Below are 24,274 nucleotides of genomic sequence, written 5' to 3' on the forward strand. Positions count from 1 at the left end.
GACGTTCTGACTACAATTGGAATATGTCCTCAACTCCAGAATTCCAAGGATGCATACTTTGCAACTGTCATTTCTACTGTACTTCAAGGTTTATTATATATTGCAAGTAACTGAACATTTTTCTGATTAGAACGTTTCTGATTTGAACACTAGAGGGAAATATTAAGAGCTTGCAGTAAACACTTATCATGAGAACAAAAATACTCGGGATTGGTTTTTCCAGTCAGCAAATCAAGAGCAGCCCTTTGTACACCATGAGATGCCATTTCTGTATCGTTTGACTCCCCTATCTGTGATGTTTCTTCCTTATTTAGTGACAACATGGCTTTTACCAAAAACCAGGTGTTTTCCAGTTTCCCTGACATAATCTCTTATCTTTTGCCCTCCCATAATCCTGGGAAGGTATGCCAGGGAATGCCCTAAGTGTTGTGCTGCAACACTGAATAAGACATAGTCCTTGATGTCATGGAGTTTCCAAAAGCACATCAAGCAAAGTCAGCTACATTATGAAGACACGGCCACTGCAGGGAGGGACAATCGCAGGATTACCCACAGAGACACCGTAACTACATGGTGACTTCCAAAGAGTTTTGCTGTGTTCTGCTCCCATTTCATGCAGTCCTCACTAATAAATATATATTTCATAGCTCAGAGAATGAGACACTCTTGTCTTTCCCTGAGCTCTTGGCCTCTATCATCTTTTTTATCTTGCTGTTTTAAACCCTGAGCTGCAGCAACTTTGAGTGCATTGTCCCACATGTATCATGCTCCAATGCCCCTTGTTTGGTTGAACCTGGGATGTCTTTTCCTCCCCCCGCCCTTCCCTCCAGCTTATGATGGGAAAAATAAGGAGCTTAAGAAAGTACCTTCAGGCTGTAATGGCTGTTCTTATGTTAAAATATGCTGAGGAAGTCAGTGTTTCTTCATCAAAGACTTTCATTCACTGACTTATCTTTCCACAAAGTTTTACGAATGCCTGTGGTTGAGATGATCTTCACATACATTTTGTAGACATATTACCCAAGATGGGTCAGGTTGTTGATCATAGGAGGTTTGGTGTAGTCAGAATTAAGTTTACACTATTTAAAACAAAAACAAATGAATAAATAATATTTTGAGGGAAAGTCACCAAGACAGATTCTCCATGATTAGACCCCTTGGCAAATGTCTTTGTTTCTTTCCATCTTTTGCCCCTAAATTAAAAATTTTTAAAAGTTTGAATAGCATCAAATAACTTCCAAATATGCTTCTGATTTTTCACTTTCAGAATTTAAAGACAGCCAAACAGATTTGTGTGGAATGAATTTTCCCCTTAATTGCTCCAATATGGAAGATGCTTTGTTGGCAGATCAAAATGGCAGATGTATTTTAATGCCCTGCCATTTTCACTTGTGTAAATAATTATGTTCCTTTTCTGCCTGAAATTCATTGCTGCAGTTTGTCACACGAAGAACACAGTTGTTGCTGGAAACCCACTTCCTTTTCCACACAGCAGAAAAGAAATAGGTCATCTTAATAGGTCAGATACCTTTTTAAAACTTCTTCTGGTCCTTGGGTTTGCAAACTCCCTTAATGACCATCATTGTCTATATCCCATTGAATTCCTTGATATTTTTCTTTGTCTTACACTAAAACAGTCCTTAGCAAATATGTTCTTCGCCACCCCCCCCAATCTCTACTAGCAAAGAGAAAATTATTTTTAGGCAATAGTGAAGGAAGATCTGACTTTTTGATCAAATATAATAATGAAAATTCTGTTGATGAAAACTGCTTGCTTAAATGCCTCATACACATATACCTGAATTTCACAAATGTGCTCACAAGCAGTTCCTCCTGCCATGCTATTCTTTACTGGTTTTATTGTGCTGATTCCACACTATGAAAAATGTTAATTGAAGTAGGTAGTTAATTCTTCCATAGTACGTGTAGTTCCTTAATTGAGTTGGGAAACATTATAGACTCCAGAAAATTGAGGAAAATGATCTATTTCATTAGAAATTTAAAGCTTGCCCCTTTTAAAATGGAATCATTGTTACGTTTATCTCATTCCAAAATATCAGGAAGATAATTTCTTTGTGCTTGCTGAACATTGGATTCTTTCTGAGGGATGTGTGTATGTGGGGGGGAGAGAGACACACAGAGAGAGAGATTATACATGAATGTGTAAAAGCCATGAGGACAGAGATGGGAGATTAGTACCCTTGATTATTTTTTGTCTGTCTGTCATGAAATCCTGAAGTTTCTATGAACTTTTCTTTAACCTAGAACCTGAGACTGTCTTCCCCTAGCTGTAGTATTTCGGAGTGAGCTGTGTGCCAGTAAATTATGATGAAACCTAGCACAGCTCGACTCCTACTCTTGTTTGCATTGTATTATTGTGAGAATTGCGTCCTTATTTGTTCTAAAATTACTTTTTTCTATACATCAAGGTTCATCCCATTTTTTCACATAGTTTGAAAAATCCTTTGAGATAAACGGTGTAAAACTATCAAGGAACAGGTTTGCCTTTTCCCAGCTAAATAAATGTTGCTTAGTTGAATCTGACTCAGTAAATAATAAGGAATGAAAGTCACGTGAAAAGATAAAGATACTTATCAGGAGCATAACCTATAACATAAATACAGGCAACGTTGTTCAAATTGGGTTTAAAAGTGAGGCATAAAGGTCCGGCATTTACATTAGTAGGGAAGACAATCATGTTTCACATCACGGTATTTGAATTCAATCCACAGCTCCAGCTCCTGACTCCAGCTTTCTTTTAATCTGTATTAGATTAGCCTAATGGACAGTAGTGGGGACTTACATAATTGAATCCTTGCAATGTAGGAGACCTGGTTTGAGCTCCTGGTCCTTGGCTTCCTTCCTGGTAGTGGGCTGTTGCCAGTGTACCACGAGTGAACCAGCAGATGGGACTCAGTCTCTCTCTTCCTTCTGTCGTTCAAAACAGTGAAATAATATTTATGGGGACATGATAGGGAGAGATGTTGATTGAAAATTAGCAAATGTGTAGGACATGACTGTGTGAAAAGGTCTAATTAATGGGAGCTGTGTGAAAATCATGTTATCTGACCACTAATTTTGCCAACTCACAAACCACTGTTAAATGCATAAAGATCAGTGGAAAGTGAGTGAGTTCAGGTCTCTGCTTTCCCGTGGAAAGGACCAACGTTCACACAGTTTCTGTGGGGTGTATAACACATGTGATGCATACAGGTGGGTGGACAGTGCTTAGGTTGTCCAGAGAGGCTGAGAAACAAAGGTGCACAAAGAAGGTATTAAATTCATTGTTAAACTTAATAGTGATCTGAGACATGTATATGCTACATGCTTTAATCATGTTGCTTGACATTTGTATCAATTCACTTAAAGATAGCGAACAGACACCAAAAATTTCAATTCAATGTTGAAGTTTAAATCAGCATGAAAAAGTCTAAATGCTCACGTGTTCAAGTGATGCCTTTTGTAGCTGTACATCTTTCTGAAATTTCTAAAATATTTCATACCAAAAATGCCGCTAAGAATTAAGACATGAACACCTACACACACACACACACACACACCAGTTTTATGTTATATTTATGTTATATTTCTTTCATGTATGAGCACACATCATTTGGGAAAATTAAAAAACTGCACACAAAGGTAGAGTTTAGACAGTGCATGTTTTCCATAAACTCTCTGAAGCCCCTTGCGTATGCTTGTGTGTGTCCATTAACCTCAAACGTGGAGTGGACTCAGAAAAATGTAATTTTTTAAAAGGATTATTCTGTAAATGACTGAATAAACACCTGTTGTGTCTAGTATGTGTGATCTCCCTACCCCCAGAGTTTGACTTTTGTTTTCCAGGATAGAAATAATCTGGAGCTGTTCTGGGACTGATCAGATTAATACTACATTGAGTTTGAGCCATTGAGGAATTCACACCTAGAACACAAAAATTTACCCTGTTTTGTGATTGGCAGTTCTTCCTTTTTGCTCTCTGATTTTATCACACTAAAATGTCACATTCTGGCTTCCTTTGAATGACTCCTGAAATCTGGAGTTTGGTTAGAATTTTGAGCCCACATAAAAGAAACATGTGGCTAGACTGTCTTGGCCCTGCTATGGTACTTGATGTAATGCAGCGTATAAAATTATAGGGAATATTTACAGATGCTGTTCCAAATTATGGAGTATTGAATTAAGAATGTCTTTAATGATAAGAGGACAGATATTGGAGCTTTTTGTAGGCTAGGTGTACTTTTTCTCTGAAGTTTGGTAGATTTGTGTCAGCAACGAACAAAATGTCTGCTGAGAGGAAGGTTTAGCGTAGAGCATCCAAACCTTCCACTCCTTTGGAGAGGAACCCCAAACAGACACAGCCTTTCTTCAGAGGCTACAGTGACCCCAGTGAGGTCAAGTCACAGAGGCCCTTTCATTTCAAAGGAAACATGAACGGAGTAAAAGAATTTGTAAGTTAGATCCTCTTACTAGCTTCAGGGAAAGTGCAGGAGCGACTGTCATCCTCAGTGGAGTAGGTGTTTCAGTCCTGTCTTCTGACATTAGCGTGAGGGAAGAATATGCTAGTTCTTCGCTGGACTCATTTGTATTTGCAAGTTTTTAACAAGCAGGCTCGATGCCCACTTGTTGCTCAGCTTGCTGTCTTCCAAGTTGTACTGATTTTTATGCAAGATTGGCTCCCAGTACAGTCTAATTATCAAGGGCAATTTCTGCATCATGATTTTGTGTTGAAATGTCAAATGCTACGTATCCTTCCATTAGACAACATCATCATCATGATCCTTGTATTTGCATCTCCAAACTAGTTCCATGGAGACCATCATTACCAGGAACTTTTACATGTTGCTAGCATAATGATAATGTGTGCAGGTAAAACCAGAATGTGATTAGGAGTCCAGATTGTAGATGTGAAATGTAAATATGAATTTATCTTTTTTCCATTAATAGAAACACCACAATTTGTTCATGACATAAATTAAAATTAATGGCCACAAATGCAAAGTTTTGCCTAGTGGGGAAAAAATAGAATTGGTTACATGTCTGTGTTCAGGGATGAGAATATTGAGTGCCAGGAGGAAAAAAGGAGGTGCTTGGCAAACATCTTATATAATTGTAAATGTGTTGCCCAGGACGGAAGAGAATGAACTGTTTTCCTACCTCTGGAGGACAAGCCCTTCTGTGTTGGCAATCACATTCAAAGCAGCAACAACATTTTCAAGAATTCTCTTTGCCAAAAAGTTTCTCTTCCTCATTAATCTACTGCTCAAAGAAGTTTCCAGAAAAAATATTAATATTTTGTATCTCTAACAGGCTGGCACTGTGCTAAGTGCCTTTAGGAACATAACGAAATTTAACTCTAAAGCTTTGCAGAGGAGGATATTAAAACTCAATATGTTACTTTGCATGCAGAAGTCTGACAATTAATACTTAGAACGTTTAACATTTGAATTCAAAGAACAAGCGGATTGGTCTTTTATCAGGCACTTAACCAAGAATTTCATCTTATTGAATCTGTTTCTTGGATTGCTCACCGGTCTCACTAATATATACAAGAGTTCTTCAAAAAGCACATGGAAAATGTGTACTGTGAAAAAAATTTAGAAAACTGTGCAAGGATTTCAAAAGAAAAATTTATTCCAAAATAAAACCCATTTAATTGCCTTGTTTCTACGGACCTTTTGCGGTCCTTTCATGTGTTCACAGTAAAGGAACCCTCTCAGAAACAGAGGTGGAGTGAGTGGATACTTAAAATAATTAGGGTAAAGGAAAACCTGTATTAAAACTTAAGACGCATTGTAGGTTCCTAGGATAAAGGGGTTTTATTACTGTGTGTTTGCTTCAGTTTTTAATAGTGTGTCTAGAGGGCTTTTTCATAACACTCCTGACCCTTGTGTCTAATCTTCATGATTAACCAGACAGCATCACGAGAAAGACCTTCAAATCCAGGTTACTAAGTCCTCTGAAGTGTCTTTCTTCTGTTTCATGTTTTCACTAAAAGAAATGGAGTTTTTAAGATAATGAATATGCTAATCACTCCGGTTTGATCACACAGTGTATACATGCATCAAAACATCTTATTGTTCCTCATAAATGTGTATTTTTCTTTCGATGGAAATAAACAAAAAAGAAAAAAGAAAAAGAAATATTCTCTTGCAAATACAGCCCTTGCCTGATGCTTGGGAACTTGAATTTGAAGTAGGATATTTTACTAAGTCAAGTATTAGAGTCCACCCATATGTCTAGCCAGCCTATCGGCCACGTCCCCTAACCTAGCACTTTGTTGAGTATCCTGGAGGGTTTCAGTACTGTATGCTCAGTTTCCTGACAGACAGAATCCTTGATCTCTTTGGAAGCATAGCACAGAACAACCACTGGCTTTTGTCACATTATTTAGCTCCAGTATCGTCTCTGGAAAGCGTGGTTAGTAAGAAAAGGTTTTAAAGGCTTCTCCATAAAGAAATAAATGGTTGAGGTGATATATATTTACTTATTCTGATTGGACATTGCGCAGTTTGCACTTGTACTGAAACATGAGTATTTACAGTTTCTGTATGTCTGATAAAAATAAAGCAGGTTATTAATCGTGAGTCAGTGAGAGTCTAGGTAAGAAAAAGGACTCATCCTAACACGTACAATTTGTATCTCCAGAAAAGACCCTTATTCTATTTTTTTCCCACCTCTTGAGCTAGTCTTAGAGTTCATGTCAAATGCAGTTTACCGGAACACATATTTTTGAAAACGATTTTCAGGTTCTACTGATGTATCTCCTCAGATGCTTTAAATGGTTCAGTCAGCTGGGCACTTTGATGGTCTTCCGTGAACCAGTTTCACTGTATCTGAGAGGACTTGACTGTTCAGAACGAGACTTCTTAGACCCACATGTTCACGCATGTTCAGATGTATGTTGTCCATTAGTCTTTGATTTTTAGTCACCTTTCAGGATGCTGTGATCCCGAGGTGTGATCTTGGCCAGATGACACTTGAAAGCTCCCACAAGTTTATGAAAACAAAAACGTTCTGTTCCAAGTCCCTCCAACCATTATACAGTGGATAACAGAGTAGGATCCGATAGGTAAGCTAAATACATAATCTACAGAGAAGGTTATTTTTTTTTTTATCAGAGTTGACTTTATTTTTAGCCTTTTTAAAATCACAACAGCACTAGGGCATTTCTAATCACTGAAATGGAAATACACATATTTTATAACTTTTAACTTGTGAAAATCCTATTTCAACATAGAATAATTTGTTTTTAAAAGACATGGTTAAAAAATAATTTGCTATATCCATTTAAATTGTTTTGAAATTACCGAGTCTGGAAGAATGCTGTAGCCAAGAATAGAAAAGAACAGTAACGTGAAAATATTTTCACTCACAATTTTGACTAGTTTGTTTATCTTTAAAAACCATTTTCTATATCTGTATTTTTCTCCAGTGATAGGAGCAATTTATGCCAATCATGCAAAATTCAGAAAATATAGGAATCCAAGCTAGTTATTCTGCCTTATTTTGATTGAGATGTTGGCAATCGATGATGGCAAGGAATCTGTCACTACAAATTTTGCCAAAGCCGGTAACTTTGCACACCCACCTTTCACATACTCAGAATATCTTCTTATCCTTAAGTGAGAATGAATCTCTCACATGGAAGGGTGTTTAAAAAAGATTTTGCAAAATGGATTTAAAGTAAGTTTATTTTGGCGCACAATGATGCTGAATTCGTGCATTTGCTTTCATAATGTGTGCTTTCCATGAACTGCTTGCAGACTCTTTGTATGCATGGAACTCAAGTATTTTTGCACCAAAATTTATCATTCAACTCCATTCTGCACGAATTTCTTAAGTTGCATGTGCATGTGTGTTTTGTGGGAGTGTGTGTGTGTGTGTGTGTGTGTGTAAAATGTCACAGGGGAATAAGTTGCATTTTATTTAACCTAAAACACATCAATTTAATTTTATGTTGAAAATATTTCCCATTGCAGAAGTTGATTTTACATACTGTCGACCTACTTAAAGGCTGCCAGGCATTTACTCACGATGTTGCTCATGATATTCATATTGTTGTGAATTAATACTTAAGCAACTTACAGGCAGGGCAGAGCAGAGGCCACTTTGTGGTTATGTGTGTATATTGATGGGACTTTAAAAAAATCCACTGTTTTAGAATATCAGCATACCTCTCCTTTTCCCAGGAAAATACATCTTGGAAAAATATTTTTGGCTGTTAGAGAAAACACGATGAGAAAGTATTTTGGGAGCAGAGGTTACAAGAGATTGAGAAATACGTGAAAGCCAACATCTGGAATTGTGGTTAAACTTTCCCCAGAACACAGTTGTACCATTTGTTCAAAAATATTTATTGAATGTCTGCTGTCTGGCACCGCAGAGGTGGAAACGAAGCATAAAATCTCCTATTCTCAAGAAGCGTACAGCCTCACAAAAGTTGACGTAGTTATGTCAATAAATAATGACAAAGGAGTGGGATACCTTTTTCTCTTCCAATCTACTGTGTAATGGGTCATCACGAAGATAGTTTAGAAATACCTCCCTGAAGAGGTGGTGTTTGCATTCAATTTTGAGTTGGTCCTGGTGGGAAAGGAGTGGCTTCCCCCTACCAGTCCCCCGAATCAGGTAATAGGTAAAACTACAAGGCACATGGAAAGGCATGGTGTGCTTGGGTATCAGAATGGATTTCAATGTCTAACTGAGCTTGTCCATGCGGAAAGAGGCAAGAAGGGAGCCTCGAAGGCAAGATCAGGGGTCATGAATAAAGTCCTTGGTGCTTGCTTTAGAGAGACAGCGCTGTGTTACATGAGCAACAGAAAAATCCCACAATCATGTTAAGCAGGAGGAATCATGCTTCAAAGGATGACTGCTTGTTTTTGAATTTCAAAGAAGCGATCAATCTTCAAGGTTTATGTTGTATTCCTTCTGTAAAGAAAATACCACCTTGGGTCTCCTGCGTTGGCAGATAGTTGGTCAGGAACAATGTTTGACGGTAAACTTGGAATTTCTTCAGCCATAACAAGAACAACAAACACAGAGAGAGGATAAAAATGGCGCAAGCCGTGCCATGAAAAACAGAAAGTGTAAGCATGTCAAAGGATTTATTTTTTTTCCTGAGACTATTTAATTGTATCTGTTTGTGTATGGCAGAAGCTCCTTCTCTCTTTCGCCATTTGGTGGATGGAGCAATACTGAGCCACAGCGTGATGTGAGGAGTTTGTCAAGGAGACATTCCACATTGACCCAAAAAAAAAAAAAAAAAGATAGTGTCCTGTGATCCTACCAGGCCAAATGATGGTGGCTTGTACAGTGACTTAGATTAAAGAACAAGAGAGAAAGATTGCTGTTGTCTATGTTTGTGATCAGAAAAGAGGCCTCAACACTGCCAAGCGGAGTGCAAATGTGATTTGAATGATCTGGATAGCAGAATACACCTGTCTCCCCTCTTCCAACAGATAACACGGCAGGTGTGTACGCCCGGCGTGGAGGGTTCAGTCGGCAGAAGCAGGATTTGTACCTGCTGCCCATAGTCATCAGTGATGGCGGAATCCCCCCGATGAGTAGCACCAACACCCTCACCATCAAAGTCTGTGGCTGCGACGTGAACGGGGCACTGCTGTCTTGTAATGCCGAGGCGTATATCCTGAATGCTGGCCTGAGCACCGGGGCGCTGATAGCCATCCTTGCCTGCATCGTCATTCTCCTGGGTAAGGAATCTTGATGGCCGCTTGCAGCAAAGGCCTTCAATCAGATGCAGGGCTTTGAAAAGTCTATTTTTCAAGTACAGGCTCATTACGAGGATCACAGTTGAAGATGAGAAAAAGGCATGCACGCTCTCATGGCATTTCTAGCATAACAAGGGAACAGACATCTTAACAAGCAGTTCTAGCAGAGTTCAGAGAAGGTTGGTTGGACACATTGCTAAGCATCATGTAGCAGAAGCCATCAGGGTGCTAGAGAGGCAGAAGAGAAGGTTTTGAAGACGAGACACAAGGTTAGACACCTGCGTTTATTGGCAAGGATTTTGTCTTCGTCAAGGAGAGAAATGAGTTGGAAATAGAGGGAATCATAGCCTATGAAGGACAGAAGGCTCAGGACAAAGGTCACTTTAACTGCAGCTGGACCCTGACCTCGCCTCCAGTTATCTTACGTAATGTCTATATGAGAGTCTCAGCACACAGAGCTCTCTAGAAATCCTTTGCTGCCTGTGCTGGTTATGGGTTCCTCTTTTGCACTTACATCGCATCTGTGTTCTGCTCTCTGACTATGGCTGGGTGTCAAGAAGATTCTATCACTGGTTCCTACTGTCATAACAAAATCAGTAATCAACCTCACATAAGCTTAGCATCAAACCTGTGTTTTTCCTATACTATTTACTTTCTCATAGCATAATGAATGCACCAATTTGTTCAGCTCTTCAAGCAGTTGTTGAATGTGATCTGGGTACCATGCTCTGTGTTATACTCTGGGTCTAAAGACACCTACGCAAGTTCTCTGTGCCCAGTAAGTTAACAGTCTGTGAAGGAAGGTATGCATAGACAGATAAACAGAGACACATCTGATACAGATACTGTGTAAAAAGCACCTGACACTGCCTGGGAGGACAAATGCATCTTTCTGGAGGACTCAGCAGTTATGTCAGGTGCTGAGGACACTTTCCAACTAAGGAACAGGGTTGGCATGGATGGATAGTCCCAACAGAAACAACAAAGCATGAAGAGCCCTGAAGAACTAATGACACAAGAGACTGATGAGTAAGCCGTGTGAGAAATGTGGTGACAGGGCGAAGAAGGGCCAAGTGAGTGCATCTGTGACAGGAAGGAATGCCAGGCAGCATGTTCATGGCGAGAGCGAGAGGGTGGGTCATCCCAGAGGACAAAGTGAGAAGCAGTGGGTATGTAAAGGTGCTGGCAAGAGCAAGGTATGGAGCTCTGAGAAACATCAGGCAATCCAGGGCTTCTCAGAGCAACCCTGGACCCAGAGAGTCTCAGTCTCCTTGTTAATTTCAGCCACCAACTTATTTTCTCTTTTGTCTTGCTGAGTGTGTTAGAGAGCCTTATAATGGAACACTATAGAAGACTCTTAAAGGCAGCGGGACACAGAGGGAATCAGTCAAGAATTAAATGATGTCAGAGATCTCGTTTTAATGACTGCTCACTCCTCATGATGGCCCAACCTCAATGGGGTCCCTTGCTCAGGTCGTGGGAGTGCCATGTGGGCTCTCAGTTGATGCTGTCTGCCTGTGTAAGAAGAGTGCTCAGGGAGATGTTCTACGAGTCTTCATGAGCTTCCTCTGTTCTATGGAGTGCTCTGAGTGGATTCCCCTGCCCTTACAGTAACATTTCTTATTAAGATGGAGTAAGGCCAGTGGTGTTCTCCAGATCTTTGATCAGAAGCTCAGCTGTCACCTATCACAGGAAGGTGGCTCCTGCATTCTCTGAATGCACTCATCGTTAACCTTCGGAAAGGCAGTTTCTTCCTTTACAAATTGGACCTGGCATTGACCATTTTTTAAGAGACAGTAGACACTTATTTACTATTTTCCTCATTCTTTGGCAGGCAATTTCCTAATAGCATCCATATTCATTTACAAGTTCAAAGTAATTCCTGCTGCCAAGCAGTTTGAGCTGATATTTTCACAGCAGCAGTTGCTGAGGAGGAGGCCGTTGGAGGTCAACTTTGCACATCCTTGGAGATTCCAGGCACAGCTGTCATTACCCAGATGGGTTCTAGCTCTGAAGTACCTCGTGGTTCATTGTATGCACGTTTGCTCTGGGAACAGACCTCGAGATCACTTATCTTAATTGTGTGCTCACTTGTTTCTTTTTTCTCTCGCTGTAGTCATCGTGGTACTGTTTGTGACTCTAAGAAGGCAAAAGAAAGAACCGCTCATCGTCTTTGAGGAGGAAGATGTCCGTGAGAACATCATCACCTATGACGATGAAGGGGGTGGGGAGGAGGACACAGAAGCCTTTGACATTGCCACTCTCCAGAATCCCGATGGCATCAATGGATTTATCCCTCGCAAAGACATCAAACCCGAGTATCAGTACATGCCCAGACCTGGGCTGCGGCCAGCTCCCAACAGTGTGGATGTGGATGACTTCATCAACACCAGAATACAGGAGGCAGACAATGACCCCACGGCTCCTCCCTATGACTCCATCCAAATCTATGGTTACGAGGGCAGGGGCTCAGTGGCCGGGTCCCTGAGCTCCTTAGAGTCCGCCACCACAGATTCAGATTTGGACTATGACTATCTACAGAACTGGGGACCTCGTTTTAAGAAACTAGCAGACTTGTATGGTTCCAAAGACACTTTTGATGACGATTCTTAACAATAACGATACAAATTTGGCCTTAAGAACTGTGTCTGGCATTCTCAAGAATCTAGAAGATGTGTAAACAGGTATTTTTTTAAATCAAGGAAAGGCTCATTTAAAACAAGCAAAGTTTTACGGAGAGGATGCCTTTAGTCTCACTGCAAGGACATCAAAGTGGTAAATACTGTGAAGTACCTTTTCTCACGAAAAGGCAAATATTGAAGTTGTTTATCAACTTCACTAGAGAAAAACCACTTGGCATACAAAATAAGTGAAGGAGAACTCTGATGGAGAACTCACAATGAAGGGAAATTGTTTAGGTGTTATGGACATCTAAGTCTTTTTTTTTTTTAATTTGTCAAAGAAGCTTCCACAAAATTAGAAAGGACGACAGTTCTGAGCTGTAATTTCGCCTTAAACCACGGACACTCTCTATGTAGTGCGTTTTTAAACTTGAAATATATACTATTCAGCCAGCTTAAACCCATACAATGTATGTACAATACAAGGTACAATTGTCTCTTGAGTATCAATCTTGTTACTGCTGACTCTTGTAAATCTTTTTGCTTCTGCTTTCCATCTTAAACTAATACATGCCAGATATAACTGTCTTGTTTCCGTGAGAAGCGCCCTATTTCTATGTCATTTTTAATGTATCTATTTGTACAATTTTAAAGTTCTTATTTTAGTATACATACAAATATCAGTATTCTGACATGTAAGAAAATGTTACGGCATCACACTTATATTTTATGAACATTGTACTGTTGCTTTAATATGAGCTTCAATATAAGAAGCAACCTTTGAAATAAAAAAAACAGATTCTTTTTTAATTCTGGTTTGATTCTTAACATGGAAAAATTAAGGATTTCTCATGATCCATTTATATTTCTAATTTAATTGTGTGATCTTTCATAACCCTATTTATGATGTTTTCATCTGCTGCTTTTATTGTTTATTTAAAATCAAATACAGTTGATGATTTTTTTTTCCAGATCAGATTTTGTTAACATCATGTAAAGCTTTTACGTGTACATTCCCATTATTGGCTTGCTGGCTTCTCTTGGCACACATCTTCTAAAAAGATGAATGCTGGAGGTCTAGGCCAGTGTATTATTTGAAGTATGTGCTAGATAATATGCATTTATCTTGTGTATCAATAATCTGGTGTTTATGAAAGACAAATCCATGAGAGAATGAAGTTATCAGGACTCAATCCTCAAGGTGAAGATTTTTATGCCTCATATTGAGTATTTGAGGTTTGAATGAAGAGTCAAAAATATGAATTTTTCCCATGTGTCATGTTATTCCACATTTCCTTACGTTGACTCTGCAGGCTGTTGGTAAATCTCTGATGGTTAAAACTGCTGATTTTTCCTCCTGTAATGTCTACCTTCTCTTAAAACAATGTGGAGGTGTGAGTTTTGATAATAGAAAGGACAGTTCATTTAAAAACGTTCTGTTTTATAATACGCTGTGAACTCCAAGCTCAGGATGAGGGTGATCCATGTGGGATTATGAGGGTCAATGCAGTTTGACCCAGGAGTTTGCCCGCAGTCCTCTGCAGTTCCTCCTCGCCTCCTGGGATTGGGATCTGTGTTCGGCCAAAGGTCAAAACGTAGCAATACTGGGAAAGGTTCTGATAAAAGTGCTTTCCTTCCTTCCCTCTAAACACAGGGCACATGCGTTCTCTTGGATGTTTATATGAAGTACTCACTTCCATTTTATTTTGCATTTAGATCAAATTGGGCTGAACACTTCAATGGAATACATTGTGTGGACAAAGTCACTTTAGACCCTTTCATTTTGGTGAAGGATTACACATTTTCAATACTTGCATAATTGCAGGTTGGGTTCATTTTTATGTAGTTTTGTAATCCAAAGAATATTTTGCTAGATTTGCACAGATCTCCAACTGAATTTGAAATGAAGAAATAATCAAAACGAATATGAATAGCACTTAAAAAAGTATATATCTGTTAAGTAACCCATCACCACAAATCATCCTCTTTCTCTAGGACTGTATTTGAATTAGAGGTGACAACTACATTTTCACATTTTTATGTTTAACTTTTTTTAAAGGCTGTCTGCTTTTCAATAGTTAAATATAGTTGTTTTCATTTTTCTTTTTTTCTTTTTTTACCTTAAGCCTCTATTGTTTGTAGAACCCTCTTCAAAGCTTGGAAATAAAATGTCTTTCCCAACTAGTGGAGTCCTTTTTCATTTGGAACATATGGCCTTGAGAATAATGTTAGCTAAAGTGGTATTTCCTTATTTCAGTGTGAATTTCAATGCTTTAAGATATTAATGCAACAAAAAGAAGGAATCATTCTGTTCTTTTTGCTTTCAAATGATGGGCATTGTTTGATAGTCTTCATTCATTCATTCATCTATCAAAAATGTATTGTATAGTCACTGGACCATTACTTGAGGATACAAAATGAATTTTGCCTGCTTTCTTTGCATCTTTTAATCTGACCAGCCGTGTAGCCAAATACTATCAAGTTTTCTTGTAATCTGTGTTCAGACATATGTTCAACTACCTCCCCAGGCAACACAATAGAATAATTTCAGGTTTAAGAGAACACAGTAAGTGTAAAAAAAGTAATAGTAGCAGCAGAATATTATGAATAGAAATCAGCCAAATGCAGCAATTCTGGACAGATCTTGTGTTTCGATATATCATAAACCATAAACGAGGGTTCATGGGACTAACAGAGAACTAAAGAGTACAGATTATCCATAGCACTTGTAGAGCATATTAAAAGCACACAGGCATGTTTCCCCAAGATATTTCTTTTTGACTGAACTATGATGTTTATTCTTTATCCCTTCTTAGAAGCAGATACCTACTTTCACCCCCTTGATAGCCTCTTGGTCATCTCTCGGAGATGCTGTGTTTTAGGGGGAACGAAGTCAGGAATGTTTGGAATTGGCTGTTGGCAACTGAACCACATCTTTCACTGCTCTGCGAGATCTTTTATAGGACTGCATAGGGTAAGCAGTTGGGATCTGTAAGTCAAAGAGTGGAAAATTGTATCTCGCTGGGAACATTAAAGGCAAGTGTAGGAGTACATATCCCAGAAGTTGGTTGGACTTATGAAGGTCAAAATATGATTTAATGAGGACCTGCAATAATTCAATGATGTGGTGATGGAAAGAGCTTGTGCCTATGCTGTCATCAGCCTGGCCCGACCATCTTCACCTCTGATTCCTTTTTCTGACTCCTAATGACTTTGTGATAGCTTATCTCTCGTGTCTTGCTTCCCCAAGTTTTTAATTCCAATCCCTTTATCACTTGCCATAATTAAGGTCCTGCCAACATTTGCAACTTCATTTTTTTATCATCCCTATGGTGGACTCTACCCTAGCAGCAGGGGCATCATCTAATTTTACATGAAACTAAACTACCCTCTTTTCTGCATTACATAGGCCACCTACTGTTGGCTTCCATTGCACTAATTACAACCTTCTAGATTTCTTTTTCTTACCAATACTTGTTGCATGTTTCTGAGTTTCACAGCTACACCAGAATGTGAGATACAAGAGGGCAGGGATCTTGTTTTCTTGTGCACCATGATATGGCCTGTTCTTTATATTGTGTGAAACCCAATTAACTCCACAGCAAATATTTCAGGAGTGGCAGTAGACCGACAAGGATGATGTATTAAGATTAGAAAATGTCAGTGTGATTTTAGTCTTTGTTAGCTGAGAAAATGGGCCAATTGTGATCTTGGTGCCTGGGATTGTGTACCTAAACAGATGAATTTGGAAGAAATGTTGAATTAGCTTTGAGTTGGAATTGTGCTTTGGAAATGCTTGTGTGACAGCCAGATAGAACTGTCAAGTAGCTCAGCAGCAGCACAGATTTCGGCTGAGCTCACTCAGAAGCAGGAGCTGGGTGTGGAGTGTAGGTGTCCTCGGATGAGAGCTGAAACCCCAAGAGTGACTGTGCTGCTTCAAACGGAGCTTGTACTGCTCTCACCCTAGTTGAGAAGAGTACTTCAGTAGTGACGAGACCCTCTGGTGGTGAAGAGTAACGATGATTTTCATTTTATTAGTAGGAAAAATGATAAGCATAAACCTGATTGTTGTACATCAAATGCTTTGAAAGATAGGAAGGGAATATTAGTTAATTCACTAAATTTTGAATTAATGAGCCTTTTTCTTAAACAAAATCTCATACTGTATGGAAAGGAAGTGCTAGACATGATTTGCATCCTGCTTCTATCAGGATGAAGTGTGTGCTAGTCTCCACATCACATTGAAAGACATTGTAGAGAGGCTAAGTATCTCTTCAGAGAGAACCCAGGAAAGGATAGCAAAACTGAATGGGAAAGACTCCCTCTCCCCCAACAGCGTCAGTGGACTTACTGCTTAAACACAGGTTATAGAAGCCAAGGGTGATGAATGTCCCTCATCTTGAGTGGTTACCCAGAGCAATGGCGATGAGAACTTGGAAGGGAATCGAAGCTACCACAGTGGCTACTTACCATGTGGCCTGACTCTCATCATGCCCCTGAAGGCTCTGCCTACCTCCCAAAGCTATAGCATGGACAAAATGGTGAAGTATTCTGCTGGGGTTTGCATCTTTTGTCGCTGTGAATTTTGTAACAGAAGATACAGATTCAGCATTTTATAGCTGTTTGTATTATGCCTCATAGAGAAGTTTGGAATTTCATGCTCCTCAGGAGATTCAGCCGAGGTCTGGAGCCTGAGCAAGGTTTCAACAGCTTGGCAGTAAGAATTGAAAACTAACTCAGCCTATCTTTTATACACACACACACACACACACACACACACACACACATATGTATATGTATATCAGCGGATGCTACCATCTTATTCAAAGAAAATTCTTTCTGGTGACTTAAATATGATTTTTTTATCTGCTTAAGGAGCAGATAGCCAGCACTTTGATCATCTCTCAGGGATTCTTTGACCTGGGTGTTTGCCTTATACAGAGTCAAAGTTCAGTTCAAGAGGGAAAACCTACTGGGTGTGCTAGTCAGTGCACCTCTGTGTGCAAAGCCTGGCTCCACCGCCTTCCACCTGTGCAGCTTCATTTATGTGTCTTGACTCTTCTGAATGACATAGTCCACAAATGTCCAATGATGGTGATAATTCCTACACTGCAAGTGGTAGTGAACTGGTGAGTGAACCTACACGGAGCCATTTAGAGTTCTCGGATTAGGGAGAGCAGCCGTGTAAAGTTGGTGATGATTTTTCTTAGTTTCTTTTATTCTTCCAATCCCAGGCAATGGTTCCCCAAAGTAAAGGAAATGTTTACAACCTCATGGCTCCCGTTTCTTCTAACTACTTCTTTCAGCAATTTACTCTCTCCTGAGTCAACAACAGAATATAGATAGCTTAATAAGCCACAGTTTGGGTAGAGAAAACTGATTCACAGTTTTTATACCTTCAAAAATTAAATAAAAGAGATAAAGACGTTCTGTTCAATGAATTCAATTACATTGGACTAAAACATGCAATAAAATACTGGCAAAGAAATGTGCAGAAGAGCTTTTAAACGATTTTTAGATGACAAGTGAGTTCACATAATTATGAATGGTATATGATTAAATAGATATTGTCAAATTATATTTGAAATGTGTATGACCTTATCAAGAACTGCACAAAGTTTGACATCTCTTAATAAGGAGTTTCACATTCTCTATATATTGTTGCTCATTTGTTCAAATCATCATGCTAGCTCTGCTCATTTTTGACATTCTTCTAAAAAAATATTTAGATTTGAAGACATAGGAGGGTGCTTCAAAGCATTCATGGAAGATGTATTGCCTTTTCATTTCATTTTTTTACCACAAATTGTGGAACTCCTACATCTACTGGCATTAGAATATTACTTTTTTTTCACAACAACCCTAATGAGTTTAATTTTACCATAATTTTTAGATCATTTAGCACTCAGGAAATTGGAACTTATTTTATGCTATGATAATGTTCTCCCTCTCCCAAATCTCAAATTAACCAGGATGTGGAAGAAATAGTCATGATTGGAAATATAATTTTCAACTGACTTTTCTTATGAATTAGTAAATAATAGTGAGTTTGATAAAACTACTAAACTAACTTCATGATCTCAAAAATTGCAAATGGGCTCCAATGAGGAGCCAGTGTTTCATTTTTTAAAGTTCAGATTCTCAGCACAGAATAAATGCTGAATAAATGTGAGGAGTAGGAACCAATGGATGCATGGAAAAGGGGAAATGTGCTATTTGTGTTGTATTGTAGGGAGAATAGTATTTTAAGCTACAAATACCTTTAAGTAAGGATTCATCTGAATACTTCTCTCCCTTACCTGCTCTATATTTTGTTAGTACTACTATAATGTTTTGATTTTAAATTTGATGTGATTGGATACTGAACCTAGATACTCAGTCAGTACACACTGAGATTACATTGGGCGATGATTATAGAGGTGGCATTAGATCATCTGTATGACTTGTTAGCCACCATTTGAATCTTATTTTTCTTTACGGCAGGAATATTTCAGCTCTATCTGGCATGCCTCCAACAATCCAGAAAAGATAGATTTAGAATAGAAAAATAAAAATAATGCATAAGTTGGTGCACAAATACCTTTGTTACTGTTTTTTAACCAGAGTTTGGGCAATCCTTCCTGTAAACTCAGATTTCTAGCATCTGCGAGGGAATCAGAATACAGGCTCAGATGTTTTGGCTTTTCTTAGAAAGGTTTGATCCACTAGTACCAGTGAAACCTTGGCTTAGATGAGGACGGTGATGTCAAGGTTTCTCACAGTCTTATCCCTGCTTTCTTGCTCACCAGTATAGGGAGGTTCCTTTAGAGGTTTGGGGTTTGAGAAGATTTGCCTGCTATAGTGCAATGTTTTCCAGTTTTAGACTTTGTATTTTTCATCTCTCATGGCTATAGGAAATAGTTTTAACTGACAATGAATAACCAGAATTTTAAATAGAATCACAGGGTGTTTTGTATTTGCAGTCCACTTTATAGGAGCTAACTTTTTCACTGACCATTCAAACTTAAAACAGCTTTCCAATGCCTGGCCACGTCACTGGGACTCCGTCATTCTTTGCGGAGTGTGTATCAGTATGAAGTGTTCTCCTTTCAAAGCTCTCTTAGTTGTTTTCTCTCCAGAACATAAGTCCCATATGAACAAACCTCTTCACAAGCCATCCCAGGCTCAGTACAGAGCCTGTTATAAATATTCCATGAATAATCATTGGCCTCCAAGGTGTGTTGCTAAAACTTTTAGTGCTCATTCTAACGGGTTTGTATGTTCAACCATGATAAAGTTCCCACTTTGCAAAGGAAGGTAGTGCCTCAGATTTAAAAAATTTAACAGCAAATACATTTAAAAAGAATTTAACAGTAATTTCCTTCTTATTTAGGGTGTTTCTAGTTCACATAATGTATTTTTATTTACTCAGAATGGGTTATTAAATTCAGACTAGAAAATGCAACCGAAACTTAAATAGTACCAGTCTGCTAAATGTTAAATATCTGCTTTTACTTATATATGTAACGTGCATCTTATTCCCCACCCTTCGTGACCAAGTGAGCAATTCACTGATTTAGTCCTTTGTAGAAAATTGGCTCCTTTAATATTCACAGTGCTTTCAGTCTTAATTGTTCAGCATTGTGCACAAAAGGCCAAATAAAGGTTATATCCCAGATACCACTGACTAGTGAAGTGATTTCTTTGGTGTTTTCTTCTGAAGAGATGATGGATGCCCTCGTCACACAGCTTTGCCATCCATGTTTGTTTGTTTATTATAAGCGAGGCTGATTCTTTAGGGTATGGGTGTAATGAGCACTCATGGTGGTCACATTTTGCTCTAGTTCCCCGAGGTATTTTTTGTTTGTGGTTCTGGAATATATGCTGATATTCTGATATTGCTCACTTTATTATTCAAAATGATCCATTGTGGATAACAATTTATATGCTCATTCGCCAAAAATTTTTTCATAAAGTGTGTTGATGGTGTGATAGGTTTCCAGTGTCCCCCAGGGACTTTTACTGAAACTGAAATAAAAGATGAACAGGCTTCTCCAGAAGGAAAGAAATGGAGAAGACAGGCACCAGCTTTAATCTCATTTATCTCCAAGAAATATTCCAAGCTAATGTACGGGTGCTTCTTTCCAGGTATAAATTTTAGGACTGTTATTTTGAATAATAGTCTTAACTCTTCTTTTTTATGGTATGAAAGCACTGAAAGTTAAAAAAAAATGAAAGTCAGTTTATACTGCGTATGCGGTTATGTCTTGCATGCTTTCCTGAATATACACGCGTTTCGTTTGAACAAATGTTTTTAACTCTTTCTTTCAATGTGGTATTGTGTGGATGCACCATCACATAGTTAATCAATAAATCATGAAATATTTGGCTTATTATATGCTGGGTACCCATTAGGTCCTAGGGAAGGAAATAGCCTCAAAGTGAACTGAATCTCTTTCTCTCTATGAACTAGACTCTATTAAAGATGTTCAGATGGAAAAATTAACTGCCGACACCGGTTTGTAATGAAAACCTACAATTACAAAGGGCACAGAGGCAAGCAGCTATAATTATAGTTGAAAATAAATTGTCTCCTTAAAGTACAGTATGTGATCATTTAAATTAATGTATCTGTACATAATCCAATGTGTATGGTTTTGAATGCTTTCTTTGGATGAATTTCAAGAAGTGAAATTCTGAGAAGCTGAACTGGAAGCAAAACATGTAAAACTTGTTCTGGGTTTTCATGATGTCATTGATACAGGGCTTTAAAAGAATTTTTTTTTTAACTTATTTGAAAGGCAGACAGAGGGGAAGAGAGGGAAAGTGAGAATGAGGGGAAACACATGCCAGAGAGAAAGATAGAGAGAGAGAGAGAGAGAGAGAGAGAGAGCGCTTACATTCACTGATTTACCCCTTCAATGCCCGTAGCAGCCAGATTTCACGCACAGGTGTCAGGGACACAGTTACCAGAGTTTTCACCTGCAGCATCTCATTGCGTATCAGACAGAGGCTGAAGCCAGGAGTAAACTCTTGCATCTCAAGAGTGTCTGGATCACTGTACCAAATGGTCAGGGTTTTTTTCTGAGTTTTAGATGCATGCTTTCAATTTCTTTTCAGAAGTATTATTTCTTTTCACAATTTCATCAAAAGTGAACATGATTACGTGTTAACAGATTGTCTCTTTGATTTGAAAAGTTTTAAAAAAATATTTTTTCATTTACTGAATTCTAGTGAAATTTAATGTTTCTCAAATTTACCAATATCTAAAGCATCTAATACATATGTAAATGAGCAGATATTTCACAAAGATCGTGGATGATAGAACTGAAAGATAAGCACATTTTGAAGCATAAAAATGAAACCAATATAATGTTTTCCATAATACATTAGCTTTTAGATGCATTAACATTTAGAAGACACCATGAATTTAAGAATTTTTTTTTAATTGGCAAAAAAAAAAAAAACACTTCTTTTGGTTTCATTTTCCAATATCCTTCAGAAGTTCCATTCTCTGACATATTTTGAGGAATGTTAGGTTTTTTTGGTTTTAGATTTTTCATGAGTTCCTTTTAAATTAAGATAGTAACATGATATTTAACTTTTGCTAATAAAAAACATTTTTTTTCCATTTGATATTAAATGTTACATCTGTTTCCTTTAGGTAACACAAGGTCAAAATTCCCTTGAATTCTTTGTGATAGTTTCCTTTATGATTTATTTCCCACTGGTTTTATATCACATTTTCAAGTATCTTTTGTATGCAGTTTGATGATTATCAGTTAGTCTATTTTTATTCTTTATTCTTACAAAAGTTACCCTTAATATTGATTGCATTTAAAATGCTATTTGGGGTGATTGGCTTATCAGTTAAGTTGCTACTTGTTAGGACATGATATGAATACTGGCTCCTCTACCTCCAATGCAATTATTGTTCATACACATACAGGGAGATAGCAGTGTGGCTCAGTACTTGGATCCCTGCTTCATACACAACACACTCAGAATGAGTTTCAAGCTCCAATCTTCAACGCTGCTGGTACTTGGCTGTTGTGGGCATTGGGAAATGAAACAGAGTGAAAGATTCTCTCTCTCTCTCTCTCTCTCTCTCTGCTTTCTTTTTTCCTCTGTGTATCTCTGCATTTCAAATAAAATGATTGAGACCTGGCACGGTAGCCTAGTGGCTGAAGTCCTCACCTTGCATACACTGGGATCCCATATGGTTCTAATCCCAGTGGCCCTGATTCCCATCCAGCTCCCTGATTGTGGCCTGGGAAAGCAGTCACCGCTCCTGACTCCTGACTTCAGATCAGCTTAGCTCTGACCATTGTGATTACTTGGAGAGTGAATCAACTTATGGAAGATCTTCCTTTCTGTCTTTCCTTCTCTCTATATAGCCAACTTTCCAATAATAATAAATAAATCTTAAAAAAATAAGATGAACGAATGAATGAATGGACTTTTAAGTGTTTATGTATATGCAGCTCTGTTTCTGTCCCATTCGTTTATTTGCCTGTGCTTATACTAATTAAATATTAATTCATTAGTGTTGCTGTATGTGAAATTTTGGAGTCAGATACAAATATGTCATTGCTTGACATTGAAAATTAAATCAAGCTTCTGTTTCTGAGATAAACATTACTTGGTCAGGACATGGATCAACATTTTTATGTACTGCATTCTTGATCAGGAAAAATTTAATTGGAGATTTTACACCTATGTCAGTAAAGGGGATTATCAGTGCTGTGGTGTGAGTTTTGTGTTATTGTGGTATCCTGGTGAGTATGCACTCTAAAATTGCTAAAGAAGTGTTCTGTTTCAATTCTCTTTCCTGGGAGTACTCATGTGGAATTTGTATTCTGTCTGCTTTCTTAGTTGGTTTCACCAAGCAGCTAAGACAAGAGCTTTTGTTGTGGTCAATCTTTTTTTTTTTTTTAATCAATTTATGTATTAGCTGTGAGGCTATAATGATTGTTATCCCATTACATTTCCTTTAGATTCCCAGTCAAGACAACTATTTTTAGATGAAGAAGTCCACCTCAGAGGTCAAATATATGTAGACAAAGCATTGAGTATACACCAATCCACTTGCCTTTTCTGGCACTTTTCCAGTAGGTGTGCCGTGGGTCAGCTATGTCAGATGGATGTCACTCCTCTTTCTCATAGTGAAGGGAGAAAAAGGAGCATCCATTGTCTTCCTCCCCACTATTATTATCTGCTCACAGGATTTAATCTTCCATAAAACATTCAAGAATTATTTGATTGCAGGCTATGACTTTTTTTTCTCCAAGACAAACATATTCAAAGCTAAAAATAGCAAGCATTTTGAAGTCTTGCTTAAATGGAAGAATGAGATAAAGAAAATATAAGGAGAATTGAATCTAATTAGAATTTAGCTAATGTACTCTGATATGTTTTTCAAATTTAGAGTATGGACAGACTGTAGCACTTTTTCATAACAGTAATATCTACCTACACAAACTCTCTCTCTCTCTCTCTCTCTCTCTCTCTCACACACACACACACACACACACACAAACACACACTCACACACTCATGTGGATACTCAGTGATAAGTAACAGATTGAGAAAAATAAAGCAGTGGCTGTGAAAAGGGATTGCAGGGTTGCTGTTCTATGTCATCTGATGAGAGAAGACCTCAGTTAAAAGCTATCTTTGAATCAAGCCCTGAACAGACAAGCAGACAATTTCACAGGCATCAAGTATAGGATATTTCAAATAGTGGCAACACACACAATAAAGGTGACTGCCCAGCAAGGCAAAAAGTGACAGTAAGGGAAGTATTTTCCTCAGTATAACAGGAAGATGGATCATAAATAACATGCATAAATTAATAAGGAAAATAACAATATTAGAATATTATAAAATTATTATTTTATAAAATATAAGATATAAAATTGTGAAAGATTATTATAAATTGAG

At 38.1% G+C, this 24,274-nt stretch overlaps 1 protein-coding gene across 2 annotated transcripts in view; it reads left to right on the forward strand.

The window, feature by feature from the left end:
- CDH11 (cadherin 11) overlaps positions 1 to 13,162 on the forward strand; it is a 151,635-nt gene extending 138,473 nt beyond the window's left edge. For both annotated transcript variants that reach the window (XM_058674509.1, XM_058674510.1), the window contains exons 12-13: positions 9,462 to 9,713; positions 11,848 to 13,162. In XM_058674509.1, coding sequence (XP_058530492.1) covers positions 9,462 to 9,713; positions 11,848 to 12,344 — 749 coding nt within the window. In that variant the 3' untranslated portion in view covers positions 12,345 to 13,162. The remainder of the gene's footprint in view (positions 1 to 9,461; positions 9,714 to 11,847) is intronic.
- Positions 13,163 to 24,274: the final 11,112 nt, after the last annotated feature.

The sequence above is a fragment of the Ochotona princeps genome, chromosome 16 (genome assembly GCF_030435755.1).
Source record: "Ochotona princeps isolate mOchPri1 chromosome 16, mOchPri1.hap1, whole genome shotgun sequence".
Classification (NCBI taxonomy): Eukaryota; Metazoa; Chordata; class Mammalia; order Lagomorpha; family Ochotonidae; genus Ochotona; species Ochotona princeps.